At 45.7% G+C, this 19,858-nt stretch overlaps 1 protein-coding gene across 15 annotated transcripts in view; it reads right to left on the bottom strand.

Moving 5' to 3' along the window:
* Window positions 1-19,858, bottom strand: part of DAG1 (dystroglycan 1) — a 68,919-nt gene that overhangs the window by 11,480 nt on the left and 37,581 nt on the right. For all 15 annotated transcript variants that reach the window (XM_008972266.6, XM_034956459.2, XM_003818856.4 and 12 more), the window contains one exon: window positions 13,317-13,717. In XM_008972266.6, coding sequence (XP_008970514.3) covers window positions 13,317-13,601 — 285 coding nt within the window. In that variant the 5' untranslated portion in view covers window positions 13,602-13,717. The remainder of the gene's footprint in view (window positions 1-13,316; window positions 13,718-19,858) is intronic.

The following is a 19,858-nucleotide window of genomic DNA, read 5'->3' as shown; positions in this document are numbered from 1 at the left end:
CTACCCTAACAAAGCAGGAGCCCCTCAGTCCACGGGAACTCTGGATACCTCCTCAGCTTTCAAAACTTATAGGCTCTGGATCACTTCTCTTCTTCTCAGGTCCTAAGGGTGAAACAGGATATGAAAGTTCCTTCTCACAGATGCAGCCCAATGACAAGCCAGGACTCATCCCCGTAACAATGGGGATAACAATCCTCATTCTTCTACTCCATGAGAAGGCCCATCTTTCACTGCGAATCCCAGCTCCAGGCTGGCTGGCGCTTGACCCAACCTTGGCCCCAGTGTCATCTGTAAAATCAGGGAAACAATCCCAACCTCATATGATTATAGTGCCAGGCACATGATGGACTCTGCCAATAATGGTTCCTATGGCTCCCATGGGCTCTGAGAAGAACCAGTAAGTAATTTGAGGCTACTGCACAAAGGGGCCCAGGGCATGTCCAGGCTCCTCTCCCTAGTTCTCCTTCCCAACTGACCTTGGACCCAGTGCACAGTGGGGTCCTGTCTCCCTGTTCATACCACAAAACAGAAGCTCAAAGCATCTAAGGTAAGTGGGGAGGCAACAGGCAATGAGGGAGCCAAAATCATATAGAGAAACAAAGCTGAGGCTGGGGAAGCTCAGAGAGTTGCCTGTCAACACTTGTCTACCAGAAGTAGATGAAAACACTAAGGGGCATGGGGGAAGTGGGGGACCTGCTGCAGGTGAGAACCCAAAGACCTGCTTTCACCTCTTCAACCTAAAACAGGTGGACTAGGCCAGGCACAGTGGCTCACACCTGTAATCCCAGCACTCTAGGAGGCCAAGGCGAGAGGATTGTTTGAGGCCAGAAGTTCAAGACCAGCCTGGGCAACATAGTGAGACTTTGTCTCTATAATTAATAAAATGGGTGCACTAGATCCTGGCACATTTACACATGGGATTTTGACTATCCTTAGAGTCCTTGGTTTGCCTGGTATAAAGATTTCTGCCTACTATACCACAGCCACCCACAACTAATCCTCTAAGGGCTGCCAGGCCAGGAAGGGCAGAAAAGAGGCAGGAATTGGGGCTCTGAGGTCCTTAGCAGCAGAGGCACAGAGGCACATGAGTTTGGGGTGACAAGCTGGTCCCACCGTGGAACTCCTCCAGCATTTCAGGTCTCTCTACCAGCCAACACCAAACACCAACACTGCCTTGGAGCTGGGAGAGGCAAGGCCTGCTGACCTTATAGTTGCTGTCTTGAAAGAAGCCTTCAGACAGTTACTAGGCACATCTGCAGGAGGCAGAAACTGCCCAAGAAAGCCTGATTTAAGGAGATCACAGGCTGTAGCTCACAGGTCACCCAAAAGGCCAGAAAACTTTCTGGTTTCGGCAACCCTTAGAGACGATGTGCTTCTGAGATAGAAAGTAAGTCTAGCATTAAGGAAAAAAAAATCTTGAAAAGCCTATAACCAGCTTCTGAAATCCTGACCCACAAAGTGCATCCCAAAACATTAAGAATCAAAACCACAAAACCTGGGCAGATCCACAAAAAGTTCCAAAGACTGAGCTGGGCATGGTGGCTCACACCTATAACCCCAGCTACTCAGGAGGGTGAGGCGGGAGGATCACTTGAGGCCAGGAGTTGAGCCCAGCCTGGGCAACATAGCATGATGCAGTCTTAAAAAAAAAAAAAAAAGGGTGGGAGGGGGGCGGGCGTGGTGGCTCAAGCCTGCAATGGCAGCACTTTGGGAGCCGAAGCGGGTGGATCACGAGGTCAGGAGTTCAAGAGCAGCCTGGCCAACATGGTGAAAGCCCATCTCTACTAAAAATACAAAAAAAAGCCAGGCGCAGTGGCTCACGCCTGTAATCCCAGCAGTTTGGGAGGCTGAGGTGAGCGGATCACCTGAGGTCAGGAGTTCAAGACCAGCCTGGCCAACATGGTGAAACCCCATCTCTACTAAAAATACAAAAAAATTAGCTGGGTGTGGTGGCAGGCACCTGTAATCCCAGCTACTTGGGAGGCTGAGGCAGGAGAATTGCTTGAACCCGGGAGGCGGAAGTTGCAGTGAGCCGAGATCACACCATTGCACTCCAGCCTGGGGGACAAGAGTGAGGCTTCGTCTCAAAAAAAAATAAAATAAAATAAAAAGAAAATTAGCCGGGCATGTTGGTGCGCACCTGTAATCCCAGCTACTTAGGAGGCTGAGGCAGAAGAATTGCTTGAACCCAGGAGGTGGAGATTGCAGTGAGCCAAGATCGTGCCACCGCACTCCAGCCTGGGCGACAGAGCGAGACTCCGTCTCAAAAAAAAAAAACAAAGGTCTAAAACTGTGATGCCCACAATAAATCACCATGACCAACGACCAGGGAACTGCCAAATTTGAACATTTTGGTCACTCCTCAGTCTCTGGGACACTCCCTCCAGCTGCTTTACTGGTGCCCTCTGCACACAATAGACCATCAAACACTGACTTTGATAAAGATACAGCACCTGTAGGCACTAAACACCATCAGCCTGGGCAACACGGCAAAACATCGTCTTTACAAAAAAGAAAAATTAGCTGGGTGTGGTGGTCCCAGCTACTCAGGAGGCTGAGGTGGGAAGACTGCTTGAGCCTGGGGAAGTCAAGGCTGCAGTGAGCTATGATTGCGCCACCGCACCTTGGCCTGGGTGACAGAGCAAGACCTGTCTCAAAAAAACAAAAATGGCCGGGCGCAGTGGCTCACGCCTGTAATCCCAGCACTTTGGGAGGCCAAGGCGGGTGGATCACGAGGTCAGGAGATCGAGACCATCCTGGCTAACACAGTGAAACCCCGTCTCTACTAAAAATACAAAAAAAATTAGCCAGGTGTGGTGGCGGGTGCCTGTAGTCCCAGCTACTTGGGAGGCTGAGGCAGGAAAATGGCGTGAACCCAGGAGGCGGAGCTTGCAGTGAGCTGAGATCGCGCCACTGCACTCCAGCCTGGGCGAAGAGCAAGACTCTGTCTCAAACAACAACAACAAAAAAAAAAACAAACAAAAACAAAACAAAAAAAAAACACCATGAAACTCAAGCAAAGTCTCTCACCCCAAGCCAGTACCATTCCACACCTGAAGAAACAGCAAATGGCTGGAGGAGCTTCTATTACTTAGTTCTCATAAAAGCAGGTTTCCACCCATAGTCTGAGTCAGTTATGCATAGCTGAAAAACAAAACTGAAGAATTAGGCTCTCTCTAGGGCCAAATAATTATAATTGGCTTATGAAACCAAGAAAACACAAGCTTTATCATTCAGGGCCCACAAGATGATGTCTTATCCATGCAGGAGTTGCAGGACTTAGAAATGGCAAGCAAAGACTCTAGACAGATGTACGAGCACTTTCACAGCTGATGATGGCCAGTAAAGAGGGATCCTAAGAATAACATAATCGAGAAACTGATTTGGTGAGCATTCCTTCTCACTACAAATCTTTTGGAGGGAACTTTGGGCCTTGGTGGTGGCACCTTCCATCAATACCTCTGGACATGTCAGCCCTTAAGGTGCGGGCTGGGCCCTTCCCCGTGTCCCCCAACAGATCCATTTCAAAGTGATACAGAGTGCTGCCCCGTGACATCCCAATGCTGGACCTGCAGAGGCCTGCGTTGGCAAAGTCCCTGCTTTCCTTCAGACCTGCTCATCAATTCCCGACCTTTCAGCTCCCTCATCCCTAGTCAGGCTGCAGAGCTGGGCCAACCTGCAGCCATCTATGGCTGGGTACCATAGACAACACCCTGGAGGCACTCCCACATGAGGCAGTCAAGGCCTCCTCATTGCAAGCTGACTGTGTGTCCTCTGCTCAGGGAAGCAGGAGATGGACCCTCTGATGGAGTATCAGCCTTGGTGCTGACTCACACTCAGGGTTATCCTGTGTCTGTGCCATGGACTAAGACAATGAGATAAATCTGCTCTGCGGCCTTCTGCTAATGAGGAACATGGGCAGTCACATGGCTGTGCTGCAGGGAGATGGCACAGACCAACAGGAAGAGCCTCTAGCTTAAGGTCAGAGGGCCAGGCCTTTGTCCCCACCTGAGGTAAAAAATCATGAGGGAAGTTAAGTACATGTGGCCTTAGCAGAGTCACACCCACAAGAGATTATCATTGGTCCTGCTGTTAGACATGCAAACCTCAAAGCAGAACCTGACCCCTGCCACAAACACCAACGCCACAGGATCAATACTGAACACACTGTTCAGCCCAGTCAATGCCCTTCTGGTCTGAGCTACAAAGCATTTTATCTCATGTTCACTGTTCTCATCTAAAAGCAAAAATTAGTCTTTTTCCCCAAAAAAGTAAAGGGCAGCTTAACATAGTTAGAGCCACTAATAAAATCCTCAGAATCAGTCCTTCAATCTGGAGCCCTGACATCATCTATTTTACTTTGTCATGTTCTCTTTCAGTCTTTGTCAGTGATTTTTTTAAACATAGAAGCCTATATTTTCACTAAGTATTTGAGTTGATGAATCTGGGCAAATGCCATTCTGACAGCCCACCCCCAAGGATGCCTTCCATCGCCAACAAGCATTTCCCGGTGTGCTTTGTTCACAAGGGGTCCATTCAGAAATGCGGAACACCCACTCAAGGCAGGAAGAAACTGCAGTTCATCTCACACAGGCGGGGTTGCCACAAAGCTCTCAAGCATCCAAAGAAATGCTCCTTTCATGAATTCCCCTTCCTAGCCAAAGAGAGTGCCCATTGTTCTCAGGGGAACAATTGGGGGCCCGTGCCAGCAGCTGAGAGCACAGTCCCAGGAAGGGCTGCTCCCAGCCTGCCAACATCTTGGGCTGAGGGAAGGTCCACATTGTCTGCAGGCAAGAAGGCTAAAGGGAAGCAGGGATGAAAAGCCATCCTTGCAGGCTCTACCAAAATGAGACATCTGAGGGGCAGCCTGGGCATTTCATGAAATGTAAAGATGTCTCTCCCTGACCACCTTCGAGGAGAGGTTAGAACATCTCCTTGCATATAATCACATTTCTCAGCCAGTCCCACACTCAAGTCAGAGGAGAGGTGCCTGCAGGGATCCAGCACCAAACCCAAGGGAGACAAGGGTGGCTCATACTGTGGCCAGCCCAGGACAGGCCAGGATCCACTGAGTGAAGGCCAGGTTGGCTTCTGTGGGACCCATCCCCACAGACCCTGATAAGGAGAAAGGGTCCTCTCAGCTCCAAAAGTAGCTGTGAGAGCCAACGACAGTCAAGAGCTGGGCTGAGCTTTGTATACAGGCATCCAGTCTGATTCAAGGGAGCAAACATCAAGACTATCTGCTTTAGGGTTTCCTAAGGCCACAAGAGAGGAGACAGGGGCCCCATGGCACAGGTCTCTCAAAAAAGCTATGCTGGCCATGAGGACCTCGAGGGAGCCCATAGCCCCTTCTCACACGTCTGGTCAAAGCAGTCCATGTGTGAGTTAAGCTGGGGTCAATAACAGAATATCAATTCTCAAGGCAGAACTGGAGAACAGCATTGGTTAAGCAACAAGTGCTGGCCAGGCTGAGACTGGACAAGAGCTGTCAGAACATGAAGGAGTGTCAGGTGTGGGGCAGAGCAGAAGAGCCAGGATCTTGGGGCTATACCCTCTGGGCAGGCAGGTCCCTTCTTTATTCTCCTGACCCTGCAGACTGACGTGTAAAGTATACACCAATATAAAATGTAGCGAAGCATTTGCTTCAGGCGCTTTGTTGGGTCTATCAACAGACTGACACCAGGCAGTACAACCTCCTGAAATAAAGTAACCAGAAGCCCACACAGGTCAGGCCAGGCTTTTCAGGCAGTCAACACAGCTCACTTAGAATGAGAACTTAATTTTCTAGCCCTTCAACAGACCAGCATCTAAGTGTGCTATAAACACTGGATTATTCTACCGTCAACCCCCATGCATATCCCCTAACCAATCAGCAAGTATGACAACTATGCCATCTAATCTCACCAGGTCTTGGGACAGACCATGCAGATCACGTTCCACCTGAGTCTTCATTTGGCAACTCAGCCCTGCCCAAATAGACCAACCCTCATCTGGACATCCCACATGGGGCTTAGGAGGAAGCAGGCCAGGCTCAGTACCTCCTACCTCAGTTCTTCACCAGCTTCTTCTTCCTCTGATCCTTGGGGAAGAAAGCCTTTGAAAAGCCCCTTATGGACCCACTTCTCTCTCCATTTACTTTCACTCAAATTGACAACCCTGCCACATGTGGGCACTGGCCTTTCTCTGCTGAGGAGCCCAACTCCATGTGCTCCCAACAACTTCTCAAATTCCCCACATGGAGCTCTGCAACCCACCACTGTCCCACATGTCTTACCGTTGTTGCTCCACCTCTGTTAATGCTTTATCACATAGCAAGCCTTTAATTAGGCATCTGCTTCAAAACAGGTCCTATGCCAAGTATCTAGAACCCTACACAGGGAACAATGATAACTTACCAGCCAGACATCACCTTTCACTCAGACTCTCCTTTCACTTTCACCAAGGTTGGCCCTGATCTTCCAAACCTGTGGTCCTGCAGCCTTCATTCCAAAAGCCAGAACTGTAAACCAGCCATTTACTTAGCAATCAGTTTTGGGCCCCATGATAGGTCAGCTTCTGCTCTGGCTCAAAGATGCCCACATGCATGGCAGGTTGTACAAACTCGTCTCATCACATGTGACACCATCCATGTCAAGGCATACCCAGTGTGTCTCTCTCTTCCACAGCCCTGCAGTGTCAGAGGTCAGAGGCACGGTAACAGACAACTACGAAGGAAGTCTTCTAAAACTGACTAGAACAAAGCATTAAATTATAATTCCAAAGCATGCTGACACACAAAATAAACACAGGTCAGTTACCTGAAGATAAGACCTTATATACTACAGGCTCAAGAAGCCTCTTGGGGGCTGGGTGCGGTGGCTCTCTCCTGTAATCCCAGCACTTTGGGAGGCCGAGGCGGGCGGATCACAAGGTCAGGAGATCGAGACCATCCTGGCTAACACAGTGAAACCCCGTCTCTACTAAAAACACAAAAAATTAGCCGGGCATGGTAGCAGGCACCTGTAGTCCCAGCTACTCAGGAGGCTGAGGCAGGAGAATGGCATGAACCTGGGAGACGGAGGTTGCAGTGAGCCGAGATAGCGCCACTGCACTCCAGCCTGGGCGACAGAGCGAGACGCCGTCTCAATAAAAAAAAAAAAAAAAAAGCCTCTTGGGTGCTCCCTACAAACTAACTCTGTCCCTACAAGCTATGTGCTCCCAGATAAGTCACTTAGCTACCACTTTGTCATCTAAAAATGGAGCCACACTATCTGCTGAACGGCTCACAGAAGCAAGGAAATCCCAGTGGCAATGAACTCACCTAGCACCCAGATCTGAACCCCCAATAACATTCACCACAAAAAGGAATCAGGCTCCTTGAAGAAATGGCTGAGGGAGGGTGAATACAAGACAGGCCTGGAGCATCTTATCCCAGAAAGTAAGGAAGCACTTAAATGATTGACAGGGGCATATCACAAGAATACAGGAACCAACTTAAAGGGGCTCCCAATGGTCAAATCTGGGACAATTTGAACACCACAATAATTAAGATGAGCAATAAACTATTGAATATTAGGAAACAGTGAGTTTTTACTAATAATGGATCAATAAACACACAGTCAAGCATTAGAGGGACAGGGTGGGGCCACTTTCCAATGTGAAAATACAACAAGAAGTCATTTGAAAGTGTGTGTGTCACAGGGCCTGAGGCCTCAAAACACGGCAAGGCCATAGTACACTGTGGGGCAGCAGGTGAGCTTAGTCTCTTGCTGCCCCAGCACAGGCTAGCATTTCTCCCTGCATACAGCAAGGCAGGCTTTGACAATCCAAAACAGGTTTGCAGGTGCTAAATGAGTCCTCATTCCCTTTGCCAGCCTACAAACATTTGAGGGCCTACTATGTGATGGAAGGCAAACATGACTAACAAAAAACAAGAATTTCAAGTACAGAAATCTGCTAAGAAGAAGATGACACAGAGTTTTGTGGGAAAGCTGCTTTTACCAGGGTGGAAGGAAAGGGCTCCAACAGATGATGTCCAAGTTGAGCCTGAAAGATATGGCTGTACCCATGACAAAAGAAGAATCAAAAGCTTGGGGTGGACCCTAAGCTAGGTGTGTTCACTGGGCAGAAAAGGACCAGTGTGGCTGGGACAAAGTATACAAAGAAAAAGATGTGGGAGAGGAGGTCACAGGCCAGATCATATGGGGTTCGATTCTTGGTGCAGCTCAGTAAAAAGGGATTTTGAATAGATTTAAGCTTTAGAAAGATAAAGACATCTCTTGACTCAATATGGAGAACAAATTGAGAGGTCAAGAACAAAGGCAGGGGGAGCCTAGGAAGAAGTAAGCAAGCAGTAGCTTGGATGAAGGGCAGTACCAGTGGGCCCAAGATATGACTGGGGTCGCCTCAACAAGCATCCTTAGGACCAATATCTGAAATGTTCCTCACACACTCAAGAATAGTGGGCAGGCTGGGCGTGATGGTCATGTCTGTAATCCTAGCACTTTGGGAGGCTGAGGCAGTAGGATCACTTGAGCCTAGGAGTTCAAGACTGGCCTGGGCAACAAAGTGAGACCCATCTCTACAAAAAAATTTAAAAATTACCTGGGTGTGGTGGCGCACACTTATAGTCCCAGTTACTTGGAAGGCTGAGGTGAGAGGATTGCTTAAGCTAGGAGGTGGAGGCTGCAGTGAGCCATGATAGTGCCACTGCACTCCAGCCTGGGCAACAGAGCAAGACCCTGTCTCAAAAAAAAAAAAAAAAAAAAACCACAAGAATATTAGGCAGCCATTAAAAGTTACATTCCCACATAACATTTAATGACTACAGGTAAAAAAATACTCAAGCTACAGTGAATGAAAAATGTTAAAAAAAAAAAAAAATAGGCCTGGTACAGTGGCTCATCCTGTAATCCCAGCACGTTGGGAGGCCAAGGCAGGCAGATCACCTGAGGTCAGGAGTTTGATACCAGCCTGGCCAACATGGTGAAACCCCATCTCTACTAAAAATACAAAACGTGGGCTGGGCAAGGTGGCTCACCCCTGTAACCCCAGCACTTTGGGAGGCCGAGGTGGGCGGATCACGAGGTCAGGAGTTCGAGACCAGTCTGGCCAATATGGTGAAACCCTAGCCGGGCGTGGTGGCGCATGCCTGTAGTCCCAGCTATTCAGGAGGCTGAGGCAGAAGAATAGCCTGAACCCAGGAGGCGGAGGTTGCACTGAGCTGAGATCACACCACTGCATTCCAGCCTGGACGAAAGAGCAAGATTCCATCTCAAAAAATATATATATATATGTGTGTGTGTCTATGTATGTGTGTATACACACACACACACACACACACACACATATATATGGGAGTGGTGGTTCAAGCCTATAGTCCCAGCTACTCAGGAGGCTGAGGCAGGAGAATCGCTTGAACCCGGGAGGCGGAGGTTGCAGTAGGCCAAGATCACGCCATTGTACTCCATCCTGGGCGACAAGAGCGAAACTCCATCCCCCCAAAAAAACACAAAAATTAGCCAGGTGTGGTAGCGCATGCCTGTAGTCCCAGCTACTCGGGAGACGGAGGCAGGAGAATCATTTGAACCCGGGAGGTGGAGGTTGCAGTGAGCCGAGACTGTGCCACTGCACTCCAGCCTGGGCAACAAAGTGAGACTCTGTCTCAAAAAAAAAAAAGGTTAAAAAATATATCCACTATGATCCTAGGTCTGTCTAATATGTTAAGATGTCTGTGTGTGTATGTGGCATGACCATCTCTTGATGAGCATAGAAAACGGTAGAGGACTTCACTCTGAATGGTAGAAACCACAGATTTTCTTTTTCCCTTTCTATATTTTCCACAATGTACATTTATGCATCATTATTATAATAAGAAAAAAAATTCCTTTAATATAAAGACTTTCTAAATCCTGCTTTACAGATGCAGAAACCAAAGCTCTAGGAACAAGATCAGGCTTTCTGACCTTCTGACTCCCCAACCCATATAATCCTGGTGGTTAAGACTGGAACGAAGAGTCACACATCTTCATCTGTTTTTCTACAAGCTCATCAGCTACTAAATGGTCTGCTTTCCACAGATAAATATGCTCAGATAAAATCCTGTTTTCTCAGGAAAATCTCTTCACCCCCTTGGTAAATAAGCCTGTTAAACATCTCTCTGCCAAATACAACAAATATCTAGTTTGCTGTATCAGTTCAAGGCACTTCTGGCCAAGATTAATCCACGTAAAACATTCCAATGGCTACTGGAACAAAGGCAACCAATGCAGGGTATGGATATTCAGGATTAAATCTGAAGCTGAGCAAGAAATGTACCTTCCAGAGCCACCACTCTGTATCTAATGGTCAGATTAGCATCTAGCTTGCTGGGATATTACAAAGATTACAAGGAAACTTTATGCAAACACTCTGCAAACTAGGAAGAGCTCTGTGAACTGCTACATGTGAGCTGCTACATGGGCCAAGATCTTCAGAAATACAGTTGCCCCAGAGACCACAAGGTCACTGAGAACAAGCCACGGCTTAAAAAGAAGGTGACCAACAGGGAAAAGGAGGCGAACACAAGAAGGGAGCAGGCTGAAGGGGAGGTCCACCCAGATTCAGGGAAAAGGGCACAGACTCACCTCTGCAAGGAAAGAGTGGCATAGAACTTGTGGCCATTTCTAATCTAGAAGCCTGGGGCTTACGGGTCAGGGGGGCAAGCTGGTAAACACCCATCAGAGCCTATATGTGCTTTGACCAATGGAGTAAAATGGAAGTGTTGTTGGGCAAGTTCTGGGCCTTAAGAGATTGGGCAGCTTCCTTTCCTATTTCTTGAAATACCGAATCTTAAAATCCAGCTATCGTGCTTTGAGGACACCTAAGCAGCCCACAGAGAGGTCTACATGAAGAGAAACCAAGGACACTGACCAACAGCCCCAGCTAAGCTCCCTGTCAACAGGCAGCATCAACTTGCCAGCCATGAATGAGCCAACTTAGAAGTGAATTCCCCAGCCCCAGGTGAGCCACTCTACCTAGTACCATGTGAAACAGAGATAAGGTTCCTTATCTCTGAATTCCTGGCCAAAAAATGTTGAGTAAAACAAGCTGGTTGAGTTAAACCACTGTTTTGGTGGTTTAAACACACCAACAGAAAGCCAGAGCACTAAATGTATGTAGAAGTCTGAATGCAGAGTTCATACAGAAAATACCTAACAAAGTATAGGTCTCAGAATACTTTTAGTTCACATGTAGGCCACACCTCTAGAGAAGGAATGCTGTAGGGCAGGAACCAGAAGTTTGAGACCAGCCTGGGGGACAGAGTAAGACCCTATCTAAAAAAATTTTTTGTAACTAATTTTTGTATTTTTTGTAGAGTTGGGGTTTCACCATGTTGCCCAGGCTGGTCTCAAACTCCTGGGCTCAAGCAATCTGCCTCCCTCAGCCTCCCAAAGTGCTAGGATTACAGGTGTAAGTCATCACGCCTAAACTAAAAAAAAATTTTTTTTTAATTAGCTGGGTGTTGCGAGGCTGAGGCAGACAGATCACCCGAGATAAGGAGTTTGAGACCAGCCTGGCCAACATGGTGAAACCCCGTCTCTACTAAAAATACAAAAATTAGCTGGGCACGGTGGTGCACACCTGTAATCCAAGCTACTTGGGAGGCTGAGGCAGGAGAATCACTTGAATCTGGGAGATGGAGGTTGCAGTGAGCTGAGATTGCGTCATTGCATTCCAGCTTGGGTGACAGAGAGAGACTCCATCTCAAAATTAATTAATTAATTAAAATAAATTAAAATTTAAAAATTAGCTGGGCGTGGTGACGTGCGCCTGTAATCCTAGCTACTGAGGAGGCTGAGGCAGGAGAATCACTTGAATCCAGGAGGCGGAGGTTGCAGTGAGCCAAGATTGTGCCATTGCACTCCAGCCTGGGCAACAAGAGCGAAACTCTGTCTCAAAAATAAATAAATAAATAAATTAGCTGGGTGTGGTGGTGCACACCTGTAGTCCCAGCTACTTGGGAGGCTGAAGAGGGAAGAAGGCTTAAGCCTGGGAGGTTAAGGCTGCAGTGAGCCATGGCTGTACCACTGCACTCCAGCCTGAACAACAGAGCAAGACCCTGTCTCAAAAAAAAAAATTGTAAAAGAATATTTCTTTCTTGACATATGAAATTCAAAAATCTGTTTCAAGTCAGAATGGGACTGTAAGTGTAAAAAATTAAAAAAGAAAAAGTATCCACAGTAAAGTTTTATTGCCCATTCATTTACATATTGTAAAGGCTACTTTAACACTACACAGGCAGAGTCCAGGAGTTCTGACAGAAACCATATGGCCTGCAAAGCCTAAAATATTTACTGCCTGGAGCTTGGTGCAGTGGTGCATGCCTGCAATCCCAGCACTTTGGGAGGCCAAGGCAGGAAGATGGCTTGAGCTCAGGAGTTCAAGACTAGCTTGAGCAACATGACAAAACCCTATCTCTACAAAAAGTACAAAAATTAGCCAGGTGTGCTGATATGTGCTTATAGTCCCAGCTACTTGGGAGGCTGAGGTGGGAGGATCACTTGAGCCTGGGAGGTCAAGGCTACAGTGAGCCATGATCATGCCAGTGCACTCCAGCTTGGGTGAAGTGTGCTGACTTCTGCTCTAGAAGATGTTTATAACTTGAGGGGTACATCCCACCCACCTGTCCATGAAACAAACTCATTTAAGATCTAGGGGAAATTCCATGGTTCCACAAACTCAGACAGAGAGATGGTGCTTCATCACACAAAAGCTTCCTATTTCACCTGATTTCCATCCTGGATCAACCAAGACACTCTTCTCTACATGGGCCTCAGATTCCATTGTTCTCTGGATGGCTTCTCCAAAGGATATGGGGCAAGGCTGAAGTTTGGGTACTAATTTTGGTTCTTAAGTGATCAATTACATTAGCCAACATACATCAGCAAATCAGAGCAGAACTCCTATATTTATTTATATCTTATTTTAAAAAGTAAGTTCAAAGCATAAAAGTCCTATTTTTTTGGGTTTAACTCTGTGTTTTATTAAAGGTAACCTTTCCCTATACATGTGACAGACCTTTCCAACAAATCCCTAAATCAGTGTTCAGTAGAACTTCCAGAGTAAAGGCTATTACATGGTGATGCCCTCAGAATAGGAACAAGAATAAAGTTTAGGATGCTATTCTGAGTATATAGGGATTCTCTTATGAACATCAGTGGCTGTCCCTCTTCTAAGGGAGTACTGGAAGAACTGAGCTCAGAATTGGTGAAGCTTAGACTTGAAAAGGAAAAGCCACCAAAACTAAAATGGAAGATGAGAACTCTTCCTCATTTATGCTTTATATCCAGTCTCACCTTGATGATATCTCCACTGGAGGCAATCAAATCTGTTGGAATGGTCACTCGAAATGAGCGCCCGACGACAGCCGTGCCATCAGGAATGCCAACCACTGTGGGAACAGCCTCGTGGAGGTCTGAGAGCACTGAGTGCATGGATGCCTCAAGCTGGTTTTCCCAGTCCCTGACAGCCTCTGAGGGTTCACTGGGCCAGTGGGACTGAGCCATAACCACAGAGAGCAGGAGGAGAAAGGTCCTCCCCCAGAGGGGCAGCAGCAGCGAGAGGCCCACAGACATCCTCATCCCAGGTCCAAGTTTGCTCAAGTCGATAGTCTTGCTAAGTAAGGAAGCAAGTGACTTGGTCCCAGACCTGGATTCTCACCCTCTGCACACCTGCTCCATCCCGGAGCACACAGAGCCTGAAAAAAAAAGAAAAGCAGGTTTAGACTTGAGCAATTCCGGTGGTTCAGTCACATACTATCCTCCAGGAGTTACTGTCAAAAACATCCACCCCGAGTTGGATCAAGCCTCTTACCCCCATGCTCTCTTATACAGAAACCAACAGTTTCGTGCAACTCCTTAGCACTGGAAATGTAGCTGATCCATTAAATATAAAATATACACTGGATTTTGAAAACTTCATAAAAAATGAATGTAAAATGCCTCATTAATACTTTTAAAATATTGATTGCAAACTGAAATGATATGTATTAGTAATATTTTGAATAGTCAGATATATTCAATAAAATATACTAAGTAAACAATAAGTATTAACAAAGAATAAATAATAAAGAAATGTATTAAACAAGACGGGCGCCGTGGCTCACGCCTATAATCCTGGCATCTTGGGAGACTAGGGTGGGTGGATGACTTGAGGTAAGGAGTTCGAAACCAGCCTGGCCAACATGGTAAAATCCCATCTCTACTAAAAATATGAAAATTAGCCGGGCATGGTGGTGGGTGCCTGTAATCCCAGCTACTGAGGAAGCTGAGGCAAGAGAATCACTTGAACCCGGGAGGTGGAGGTTGCAGTGAGCCTAGATTGCGCCACTGCACTCCAGCCTGGGTGACAGAGTGAGACTCCACCTCAAAAAAAAAACAATAAAAGTATTAAGTAAAATATATGATTGAAATTAATTTAATCTTTTCTTCATGTGGCTACCAGGAAAATTTAAGTGACATATGTGGCTCATGTTATATTTCTGTTGGGTGGCACTGCTTTAGACCTAACTTCCAATTTACAGGAAATATGGGAGCCATGCAAAGAAAATCACACAAATCTAGAATGTGGGATCTTCTGCCAAACAACTGGCCTGGTCTCTCCAAATGCTGACATCCCTAAACATAAGATGACTGTTCTCGATTTAGAGACAGCAACCAGACTTGATGTGTGTATCTTTCTAGGGGTAGGGGAGTGGGGACAGAGAAGGTTCTTGCTCTGTGGCCCAGGATAGAGTACAGTGTCATGTTCATAGCTCGATGTAACCTTGAACTCCTGGGCTCAAGTAAATAGCTGGGACTTCAGGTGCACACCACTCCACTCAGCTAGTTTTTAAAAATCTTTTGTACAGACAGTGTCCCACTATGCTGCCCAGGCTGGCCTCAAACTCTTGGCCTCAAGTGATCCTCTCACCTCAGTCTCCCAGGATTAGAAAGGTGAGCAATCTTGCCCAGATAATGTGTATCTCTTGACTGGATTCTGGATTTACTTTTTAAAAAAACACATGAGTCCAGCTCCCAAAGGGGTAATTGAGGAATTTTGCATGTAAACTGGAAATGGGATTTACTGTTATTTTTCTTAGGTGATATGATGGTAGTAAGACTCTATAGGGAATCATCCTCAATCTTATGAATTGTATTTTGAAGTACTTAGGGATGAAGTGTCAAACACTCTGCAACTCACTTCAAAATGATTCAAAGAAAAAAAATGTATACATGTATATATAGAGATACATTCATGTGGCAAATGTAACAATGAGGCTTAGAAAAATACTTTGAGGCCTGGCGGGTGGGCGCGGTGGCTCATGCCTATAATCCCAGCACTTTGGGAGGCTGAGACAGGAGGTTCACTTGAAGTCAGGAGTTCAAGACCAGCCTGGCCAGCATGGTGAAATCTTGTCTCTACTAAAAATACATGCCAGGCATGGTGGCTCACGCCTGTAACCCTAGCACTTTGGGAGGCCAAGGCAGGCAGATCACCTGACGTCAGGAGTTCAAGACCAGCCTGGCCAACATGGTGAAACCCCGTCTCTACTACAAATACAAAAAATTAGCCAGGCGTGGTGGTGCATGCCTGAAGTCGCAGCTACTTAGGAGGCTGAGGCAGGAGAATCCCTTGAACCTGGTAGGCAGAGGTTGCAGTGAGCGGAGACTGCACCACTGCACTCTAGCCTAGGTGACAGAGCAAGACCCTGTCTCAAAAACAATACATACATACATACACACAAAGAAATACAAATACAAAAATTAGCCGGGTGTGGTGGCAGGCACCTGTAATCCCAGCTACTCGGGAGGCTGAAGCAGGAGAATTGCTCGAACCCAGGAGGCAGAGGCTGAAGTGAGCCGAGAATGCGCCATTGCATTCCAGCTTGGGCAACAAGAGCAAAACTCCATCTCATTATTAAAAAAAAAAAAAAAAAAAAGCAAAATAAACCAAAAGCAAGCAGAAGGAAATAATAAAAAGCAAAAAACCCCAATGAAACTGAAAACAAAAACAGAGAAAAACCATTGAAACAAACAACTAGTTATTTGAAAAGATTAATAAAATTGATCAATCTCAAGAATGATACAAGAAAAAAGAGAAGACAATTACTAACATCAACAATGAAGCAGGAGATCTCACTAGATATTGCAGACATCAAAAGAAAAATAAGGAAACACTATAAACAACTCTACACGGACAAATATGAATCAAACTAAACGAACAGATTCCTCTCAAAAAATACAAACTACTACAACTCATCCAATATGGTATAATTTCTATTAAGAAAATTATTTTACAGAGGCAGAAAGGATAAAATTTTTTTTTAAGACGGAAGTCCCAGGTACTCAGGAGGCTAAGGAAGGAGGTTGGCTTGAGCCCAGTTCAAGGCTGTAATAAGCCATAATCACACCACTGCACTCTAGCCTGGATGACAGATTGAGACTGTCTCAAAAGAAAAGGAAAAGATAAAGGAAAGGAAAAGAAAAAGAAAAAGAAAAAAAAGAAAAGAAAAATATTAAGGAAATTGAATTTGTAATTTTTTTAAATTTGTTTATTTATTTGAGATGGAGCCTTGCTCTGTCGCCTAGACTGGAATGTAGTGCACAATCTCGGCTCACTGTAACCTCCGCCTCCCAGGTTCAAACAATTCTCCTGCCTCAGCCTCCCGAGTAGCTGGGATTACAGGCTCCCACCACCACGCCCAGCTAATTTTTGTATTTTTAATAGAGACGGGGTTTTGCCATGTTGACCAGGCTGGTCTTGAACTCCTGACCTCAGGTGATCCGCCCACCTCAGCCTCCCAAAGTGCTGGGATTACAGGTGTGAGCCACCACGCCTGACCCTGAATTTGTAATTTTAAAACTCCCACAAAAAGAAATCTACAGGCCTGAATGACATCAGTGGTAAGTTCTACCAATCTTCTCTTTTTCTTCTTTTTCTTTTTTTTGGAGAAGGAGTTGGCCAGGCTGGTCCTGAACTCCTGACCTCAAGTGATCCACCCGCCTTGGACTCCCAAAGTTCTGGGATTACAGGCATGAGCCACTGCCAGGCACAAACTCTTCCAGAAAGCAGACAAGGAGGAAACACATCCTGATTCATTTTGTTTTAATATATTGAATTTTCTTTATTTAACTTTTTACTTATTTTTCTTTTTTTTTTTTTTCATTTTTCTTTTTTAGAAATGGGGTCTTGCTACGTTGCCCAAGCTGGATTTGAACTCCTGGGCTCAAGCAGTCTCCACCACCTCAGCCTCCTGAGTAGCTAGGACTATAGGCATTTGCCACCACACTTGGCTCCAATTCATTCTATTAAGGTAGCATTATCCTGATATCTAAATCAAACCAAGATATTACAACAAAACTATAGACCAGTATCTATCATGAAAACAGACACGAAAGTCTTTAAGAAAACATGATCAAACAGAATTCAGCAATATATTAAAAGAAATATATACCACGACCAAGTGGTACTTATTCCAGAGATGCAAGGAGAGCTCAATATTTGAAAATTAATCAGCTCAATATTTGAAAATTAACCATATTAACAGGCTACAGAAAAAAAATCACATGGTCATACCAATTGATGCAGAGAAAGTGTCTGACAAAATTCAACACTGATTCATAATAAAAAAACTCTCAGACAAATAGGAACAGAGGGGAACTTCTTCAACTTGATAAAGAGCATCTACCAAAAACCCCTACAGCTAACATTGTATTTACTGGTGACAAACTGAGTGATTTATCCTTAAGAACAGAAACAAGGCAAAGAATGTCCACTATCACCATTCATACACAACATAATGCTAGAAGTTCTAGCTAGTGCAATAAAGTGAGAAAAAAAGTATAGTGGCCAGGTGCAGTGGCCCACGCCTGTAATCCCAGAACTTTGGGAGGCTGAGGCCGGTGAATCACCCGGGTCAGGAGTTCAAGACCAGCCTGACTAACATGGTGAAACCCCATCTCTACTAAATACAAAAAATTAGCCAGGCGTGGTGGCGGGCACCTGTAATCCTAGCTACTCAGGAGGCTGAGGCAGGAGAATCGCTTGAACCCAGGAGGCAGTGGTTGTAGTGAGCCAAGATCAAGCCATTGCACTCCAGCCTGGGCAACAGGAGTGAAACTCTGACTCAAAAAAGAAAAAAAAATAGGCCGGGCGTGGTGGCTCACGCCTATAATCCCAGCACCTTGGGGGGCCGAGGCAGGTGGATCACCTGAGGTCGGGAGTTCGAGACCAGCCTGGCCAACATGGAGAAACCCCATCTCTACTAAAAAAAAAAATACAAAATTAGCCAGGCATGGTGGTGCATGCCCAGCTACTCAGGAGGCTGAGGCAGGAGAATTGTTTGAACCTGGGAGGTGGAGGTTGCGGTGAGCCAAGATGGCGCCATTGCACTCCAACCTGGGCAACAAGAGCGAAACTCCGTCTCAAAAAAAAAAGTTTGGCATACAGATTGGAAAAGAAAAAATAAAATTGCCCTTATTTGCAGATGACATAATTGTCTATGTAGAAAATGCCAAAGAATCCATAAGAAAACTCCTTATAGTCCTATATCAGTTCTATAATAAGTGAGTTCAACAAGGTCACAGAACACAAAAACATTCAAAAATCAATTGTATTTCTATATACTGCAACATGTGGACACCAAAATTAAAAATACAGTATCATTTAAACTATTCAAAAAAATTACTTAGGTGCAAATCTAACAAAACATGTACAGAATTTGTATGCTGAAAACTATGCATACACCTGTGATCCCAGCTACGCAAGAGGCTGACGGAGGAACCCAGGAGTTTGACACCAGCCTTGGCAACATAGTAATTAAAAAAAAATAAGGGCGGGGTGCAGTGGCTCATACCTATAATCCCAACAATCCGGGAGGCTGAGGCAGAAGCATCACTTGAGCCCAGGAGTTAGAAACCAATCTGGGCAACACAGTAAGACCTCATCTCTACAAAAATTTTAAAAATTAGCCAAGTGTGGTGGCATGCACCTGTGGCCTCAGCTACGTGGGAGGATCGCTCGAGCCCAGCAGGTCAAGGCTCAGTGAGCCACGTTCACACTCCAGGCTGCACTCCAGCCTGGGCAACGGAGCAAGACCCTGTCTCAAAAATAACAATAGTAATTTTAAAATTAAAAAAAAAAAAGAAGAAGACTGTAATGGTGGAGGGACAGATACATAGACCAGTGGAATATAATAGGGAATACAGCTGGGCACAGTGGCTCACACCTGTAATCCCAGCACTTTGGGAGGCCGAGACGGGCGGATCACGAGGTCAGGAGATCGAGGCCATCCTGGCTAACATGGTGAAACCCCGTCTCTACTAAAAATACAAAAAAAGAAAAAAAAAATTAGCTGGGCGTGGTAGCGGGCGCCTGTAGTCCCAGCTACTCAGCTACTGGGGAGGCTGAGGCAGGAGAATGGCATGAACCCAGGAGGCAGAGGTTGGAGTGAGCCGAGATCGTGCCACTGCACTCCAGCCTGAGCAACAGAGTGAGACTCCGTCAAAAAAAAAAAAAAAAAAAAAAGACTGTATTGGTGGAGGGACAGATACATAGACAAATGGAATATAATAGGGAATCCAGAAATAGACATACACAAATATACCCAAGTGATTTTTGACAACAATGCAAAAGCAATTCAACGGGGAAAAAATTGCCTTTTCAACAAATGGTACAACCCAGATGTCCTTCAATGGGTGAATGATTAAACAAACTATGGTACATGCATACCATGGAATACTAATAAACAATAAAAATGAATGAACTATGGATACGCTCAACAACTTGGATGAATTTCCAAGCAATATTGCTAAGTGAAAAAAAAAAAGCCAACCCCAAAAGGTTACATACTATACTA

This window comes from Pan paniscus, chromosome 2 (assembly GCF_029289425.2).
Source record: "Pan paniscus chromosome 2, NHGRI_mPanPan1-v2.0_pri, whole genome shotgun sequence".
NCBI lineage: Eukaryota > Metazoa > Chordata > Mammalia > Primates > Hominidae > Pan > Pan paniscus.
Note: the sequence above shows the minus strand (reverse complement) of the source record. Positions and strands in the feature narration are given on the sequence as shown.